The 7570-nt window shown below is 30.4% G+C and overlaps 1 protein-coding gene across 3 annotated transcripts in view; it reads right to left on the bottom strand.

Moving 5' to 3' along the window:
- Positions 1-402: 402 nt before the first annotated feature.
- LOC106466838 (AN1-type zinc finger protein 6-like) overlaps positions 403-7570 on the bottom strand; it is a 17438-nt gene continuing 10270 nt past the window's right edge. For all 3 annotated transcript variants that reach the window (XM_022394905.1, XM_013927140.2, XM_013927141.2), the window contains exons 4-6: positions 4295-4410; positions 3438-3594; positions 403-1034 (exon numbers count right to left, since the gene is read on the bottom strand). In XM_022394905.1, coding sequence (XP_022250613.1) covers positions 886-1034; positions 3438-3594; positions 4295-4410 — 422 coding nt within the window. In that variant the 3' untranslated portion in view covers positions 403-885. The remainder of the gene's footprint in view (positions 1035-3437; positions 3595-4294; positions 4411-7570) is intronic.

The raw sequence follows: 7570 nt of genomic DNA, 5'->3' as shown, positions 1-7570 counted from the left end.
GGACTTACAACGCGGGTTTCGATACCCGTGGAGGGCAGAGCACACATAGTCCATTGTGTAGCTTTGTGCTTAACTTCAAACAAACAAGTAATGGAAGGTAATTTTGATGCGAGTATTTCTAATCAAAATGGTAGTGCAATTTTCCCATTCATGTGCCATGGTGCTTACACAACTGAGCAATAAACATATGACTAACAAGATAACTCAGGTCACTGGACTTTTGAACAGAGAACATGGTAAAACATATAGTTAGATACTTTTACCAAGTTCATATTGAAAACAGTTCCTAACATATTTCAGTTTTAATATTTTATGTACCTTCATATTGTGAAATATGGTTGCATTGGTAACCATAATATTTTTTTAAAACCCTCCATGCAGCAAAAATACAAATAAGCAATCAACTGTTAAATAGTTTATTGTATTTCCAATGATGATGACAATATAAAATAAAAGTTAACATTCTACAATGTAAGAATTGTGTGCCATTCTGCACATTCCAAATTTATTTCTCCAACTAAATTTAACGCATTCAAAACTAATTTAAAACTATCACTTTGACTAATTAGTTAATATCAAGCACACTGCATGTAAACATTTAAGGCCTAACTGACTGAAATATACATATAGAAAATATCTCTAAAACAAAAATGCCTTAATTTCTTTCTTTCATGGAAATCATTAAAGCAGATGTACTGTATCTGCAGACCTTTGACTAAAAGCAAAACCTCAACAAAACTTGTCTTCTTGAAGAAAATGAAGATTTCTTGGTGTCCAGAGCAAAGCAGATAAAGTTGAACAATATTTTCAAAAAATATTCATTTGAAAATAATTTTCTCAACCTGCTTTTTCTACACGCTGTTCATGCTACAGCTTAATAAGAGGTCATATTTTTTGTACTTTGTCCCCTACTACAAGAGGATTGTTTTTTTGAATTTCCTGTGCACCCTGTTGTTTATAATCAAACGAACAGTTATGTTCATTTACATATCTATGTATGCTACAGAACAGACCACCACATCGACATTCGAACCCTAAAGAAAAGATACAAGGTTAAGTAATAAGACTTTATGGGTAAACACAGTAAATTTAAACATTTATATTATAAACCAAACTCTTGTAAACAATTGGATATCTAAAAAAAACATAGTTTTAATATTGGCTGTGCAAATTTCATAATTACCATTGGAGTTCTCTTTCCCAACATTTTGTTAATTCATTACCAAATTTTTTCAGAGATTGTGAAGGTTTCTGAAAAATACACGAAGGTTTTTTTTTATGTTGATTGTAGTTTATAATTGTATTAAAAAATTATTTTACAAAAATTGTGATAATTAAATACAAAAAAAAAAGGTTTGAAGGAAAATGAAGACTTCAAGGAGACCACCAATCACATCCAATATTACTTTCATTCATTAAAGAACATTTATACACAGCTGAATGATACTTTCCGACTTCCAATAGTTACATTTTATTTGCCTCTTTCTAATCTGTCAAGGAAACAGACATGCCATGGTAAATCAAAGACGAGGTGGCCCCATAGTCAAAAAGTCAACAAGAGTGAGATCTGGATATGATGCTGATTACCCAATCTCTTAAAGCACATTTAAACAACATCCTGACAGTCCTTGCAATGTGACATAGAGACCCATTTCGTATGAAGAAGATTTCATTAGAAACTCATCTTTTCTGAATTGATAACAGGTTCCAAGTTACACCAATAACTTGATCTTTATGGCTTTCCATTCACCACTTTCACATCAATATTACTACCATGGCTACCGTAATGCTTTAATCCTATGATGATCGACTTCTTACATTGTAAGTAGGTAACATTGCTCTCATCATATTGTGTTCCAAAAATAAACTAGTGAATGAAATTGTTTAAAATTGGTCAAGAACTTTCCTAAAAAGTATGTAATTTAAAAATAAAAAAAAGATTTTTTCTACTATTTCAAATAAAAATTAGTTATTTATTATCTTATATTTTTCCAATTTTATTTGCATAATTAAGAACCTTCTAAAAGAATATTAAAAGTTTTTTTTAAGGTAAATGTTTTATATTTTATTTTCCATTTTCTCTATCATATCATTAACTATTTGTTATCAACATCGGTGCAATGAAATGTTTAAAATCAAGAAATGGAAAGATATACATATCTTAACTCTTCATTGAATAATCTTAGAATATCTTTTTTTTTGGGTCATGTGCGTAATTTCATATTTTTACCTTTTCACTTATAGTTTATTTTTAATATTTTATTTTCCTTTATAGTTGATTATTTGTTTGACACACATCAATGGGTGATATAAAGTTATGTTTATCAGAGATTGTTTTAGCCTTTGGCCAATTGTTTTGCACTCGCTATTTATAAAATGGTGAACGAGCTAAAATATCGAATAAATTAAGAACGTTATTAGTACTTTCAAATATGAATTATAAAACACAAAGAATACATAATTAACTAAACTATAAAAGTAAAACCAAAATGCAATTAACCTGTCTATCAAGTTAATATGTACAAGGTGAGAAAAAAAGAGCCAACTACTAGGAACCCCACTCTCAACAATGGACTAAGCTTTATTTTGCCTCGTTTGTAAAAGGACATATATACGTCTACATTTACTGTTAATTTAGTGACATATCTATAGGAAATCTCTTCTTTCTATTGGTTATAAGCATTCCATTCAACTTAAAACTGTTGCTTAGCAACACAGCTTCTACTTTGCAAATGGACATGGGTTATCTGGAATTAAGGAAATTTTAGAAGGGTTTTCTCCTCGGGGATAATTTCTAGGAACATCTGCAGGGAATTGTCTACATTAGACCTACAGTTTCTTCTGTACCAGCTCTTAAATTTGAGATTCGTAACTGCGAGCCTCTAACGCGATATCAAAACTCAAGTTTTAAATAATATTTTAGAGGCTTCTTTTGAAATAAAGGAATAAAAACTTAGATAAAATAAAACTTTGAATTTTAACAAACTTGATAATAGTAATTTCATTAAAATACAATGATAGTAAAGTGGTTTAATGAAATTTTGAATGTAACGCAATAAAATGCGCAGAAAGGAATTTAAAAATGGGGCTGATCAGTATAGGGTTAAGGGAACAATTCTATGTTTAGAGATTAACTATTCAGGAATAATTTTTCCTAGCAAAATAAATCCTGACACATTTGATGCTGATTTTATAGTCATCAGTATGCAAATTGCACTATAGCACCTCCTGGTGAGAATTACTTCTGACAGTGGAATCACCTTTCCTATCATCTTATTACCTCATCTATCAAATATTAGATATTTGAGGTTTCACAGAAAAATTGAATGGACAATTTTTTTTTGTCACAAATCTTAAAAGTTTAAATAGATGACTAAAGCTGTATTATGTTCTAGCACATTCATGTACAAGCTACAATCTTTTACTTATTTAGTTACCTGTAAGCCCAACCCTTTTGCGACACATTTGACATCTGTTTTTCTTCTTCTTATCTTTTGGGGTTGATTCCTTTGTTTGGGCTGTGCCCGAGACAAAACTATCACTGGAAACAGAAGTTCCTTCAGATTCTGTGCCATGGATACCAGAAGACTGAGGCTAAATTCAAGTAATCAAATAGGCTATATGGAACTATATAAACACTTTAATGTACTCCAAATGATTTAAAAGTAAAAGAAACATCAACTGAAGTAAGTTTTACACTTACTCACATGTACATGACAACACACCGATTTTCTTAAAATCCAAATTTACAGCAACATCATTAAATATCTAATTTCCTATACCGTAAGAGAACAAGTAGTAGTTTGTTTATAAATGAAAAAGCCTCAACACTGACAATCACTTATAAACAATCAGACAAAAAGGTGTTAACAAGAACTTTACTTAGTTGCTGTAATTGTGCTAATATTCTGTTAATGTAGTTTTTGTGCAGTCTTCTCTACAGAATTTACACCCATCATTCCATTTCATTATTAATTTGTTTTACTGAGAAACCTTTAACCTTGAAAACTTTACTTAATGACACCACAAAAAATTCACTCTGTCACTAGTAAAATGATTATTAAATTGGATATATTAATGTGAGCTCATAATGTAATAAATAATTTCATGCCAAAATAACAGTTCTCTCAAAAAAATGAAAGATTTTTTAAGTACTTTTACAAAATTGATAATTGTTCTTCTTAGTCATTTATTGTAAATTCTAAATACAAATTATAATATTTTTTATTTTCCATGCTTTTATGGAACATACTACTAACCTTAATATTAATAAAAAAACAGACTACTAACTAACCTCAGATAAAATTTTATCAAGATCCAGAGAGGTAACTTTCGGAGAAACAGTGCTTATTGTGCTTTCTGTTGTTGATATGGCAGCTGCTACAATGTCTTCTGTAGTAGTTCCAGTTGCTGGATAAAGCATGTAAATGAAAGTAAACTTCAGACTGAAGGGAATTAACTCCCTTGCATGTTTTCACTGACTTGTAGTTTTCACAAGATACTTGTTTTATCAGTGAAGTTGTTTTCGCTATTGCTTATGTTTCATATGAGCTTGAATTGTACATAGGCAGAGTGTACTTTTAGTATACATTCCTTAATACAACAAGAATTTGACTTTAGTTCTAAATTTAATATAAACCTTTGTCAGATTTGGGCACAAATTAGATTAAAAATTTATCTCCCAGTCTAGCAACCTTATTTACTTCACAGAAGACTAACTTCAAAGGATAACTGTCATAGTTCGGTCTACTTCTACCAGAGGGGCCATATAAATTCCGTTGAAATAAAAGAGTGATTATCTGGAGCAAAACACCTAAAATTTAAAAAGTTTCTCCACAATGAATTCAGATTGTCTCAAGCACAGTAGATTAACTAAAATTTTCTAGGTATTCAGGTACTGTGATTGTTACACATTTAAAGGTGGATTAATGGCCCACCAGGTGGTTAATAGGCTATATACTGTTAGTCAAATTTGTAAAAGTACTAGTATCAATTAATAATTGTGGCAAACAAAATTATACAACTAATATTATGTTTGTATATTTTAACTGTAAAACTAAACAATTTTTACCCGTTATAACCTGTACCATGGGCCTAATGTTAAGTCTGATTAGCATTCACTCGTAGTTGAAGCACTGATATACTTTCATATCACTAATGCAAATGTTTGGATTTTCAGAAAAAAGTTATTATCCACATACAAATGTATCTATATATATCCAAGTTACAAACAAAAATAAATCAAATATGCTTAAATCTGAGGAACTTCTTAATCTTACAAACAGAAATTTGTTGAAAGACAAACTAACAGAAGAAATCAAGTGCAGTTATAACATGCACTTGGACTTTTTTTTTCTTTTATTTTATTATATATATATATATATATATATATATGGCTACATTTTTTGGATAGATTTTGTTGTCTCATAAATCAAATAACTAACATTTGGATACAAATAAACAACTGTGATACATTCAGCTAACAGTTGTATGTATCATTAAGTCAGAATATGTTCATACTTAGAGAGAAATTAAGAAATGTTAAAAGAATGCTTTCTGTTACAGGTTCTTAGTACTTAAGACTAAAACCTGTAATATGGAGTTAAAGTTGCATTGTAAATTAAATACAATAAAGTGCTGATTAATAGTATTAATTGGGGATAAGGAAAATATTCAGATAATTGAAAATCTGGATAACCAGACATAATTAAAAGAAAAATGCTGAACATTATTGCTACAACTCTTTTAAGATAAATTTAAATAGATTTATAGGCCTAATATATATATAAATAGCCAAGTATAGGCACACAGAATAGTGTTTAAATTTATAAGAAAAAAGCCTGATATAGATTACTGTTTTAAAGAGGAAAACCTCTTTTTTTTTCTTCCAGCTACATCATGCAACAGTTTCAAACAAAGCAGCTGAACAGAATCACATCTTTCTAACTATTTTATTGAGGTATCTGGACACTTCAGAATGTGATGGCTCATCCTCATTCTCCTCTTCATTCTTCATAACTTCAACAACTTCCTTTTAACTTAGAACTTAACTTGATAGTCAGGGTAAAAAACATCACAGTTCATCCATTTTAATCAACAGTCAGAACATCCAGGAATTTCTTTTAATGCTACAACTGGCCTATTACATTTTCTTCTTAATCACCACCAGTAAACTCTTCAGATTTTTTTCAAGACTATTCCAAACCTCTCAGTGTTGTATTTTGCACAGAAGCCCAACAATCTGCTACCATGTAACAACATTCTTTCAGGTCAAGGCTTTTTAAAAAAAAACATAGAATATTTTATTCACCATTATCATCTGCCAATGAGAGTTGAAGAAGCTGTTTTCTGTACAGATGTTTCAATGTTTCTCTTACGCCCTGACTGAATAATAGAAGTGATTTTAGGCAAGAGGAGCACAAGTGTAAACATCCCAGAAGTTCTGTTGAAGGGTGGGATGGTACATTACCAAGGAGTAACGAGAGTTGACCTACTTTTTTTTCCAGTATTCAACTTTGAGAATAAATGACTTATCATACCATTAATAAAGGCAACAAATGACTGATTGTTTGTAGACAATATGCAGCATTTTAATATTTTTGAAGACCTTAGGTTTTTAGAAGCAAAAATAACCTGTGACTTCCACTCACACAAACCATTATCGTAACTCGTTCTATGCTAACTTCATAACCAGGAGCTTCACGATGGGATACTAGTGATATGTTAGAAAGTGACTTTCAATAAAAGCATATTTCATAAGTGTTGTATATGAAATCTGCATGAAAACCATCACTTTCAATAATGGTCTGAAGTTTCTTTACAAAAGCGTTTGCTGCATGTTTATCACCTGTCAAAATGTGTTTGCTGCATGTTTGATCACCTGTCAAAATGTGTTTGCTGCATGTTTGATCACCTGTTAATTTCTTTCCATTAATTCCATATTCATGTATGCTGTGTTGTGACTTAGTTTTTCAGCTACCCAGAGCATGTTTTATATTCTGGATCTCCATTCAATCATTTTTTTAAATCAAGGGCTTTTTCACACAGAAATGATCCTGAAATTGGCTGATCAGCTGATCTTTTTTGTAAAAATCACATTTACACTGAATTTTCTTTGTTTTTCAGCATTGAACTTTTATCCTCACTGTCTAATGTCTGAAACTGTTGATTTTCCAACACCGTATTTATCTGTTAAGCTCTCTCCAGATTTATTTTTTAAACCTATAAACATAAACTTTATCAGTTAATAAAATAGCTTTTCCATTTTGTGATAATTTCTTTGACAAATAAAAAATAAAGCACAGCACTTTCAATATATGGAGGTGAAACCAACACATAAACACATAAGTAATGCTAAGAGCAGACTGTGGTTGATTGTTAGATAAAAGTGTTCCAGCATGCCAGATGTAAAATTATTGTATTTTGTGAAGCTCTTATTTTATATTCTAGCTTGTCAATATTGGTAATTTGAGTTTCTAATTCGTTCGAAGCTATATACTTAGTATTTTGACAAACATCTAATTTGAATCAGTGCTGCATTCAACATACCACGTGACACACAAAAATGGAT

This window comes from Limulus polyphemus, unplaced genomic scaffold (assembly GCF_000517525.1).
Source record: "Limulus polyphemus unplaced genomic scaffold, Limulus_polyphemus-2.1.2 Scaffold2394, whole genome shotgun sequence".
NCBI lineage: Eukaryota > Metazoa > Arthropoda > Merostomata > Xiphosura > Limulidae > Limulus > Limulus polyphemus.
The sequence above is the reverse complement of the archived record's forward strand: the minus strand, read 5'-3'. Positions and strand labels throughout refer to the sequence as shown.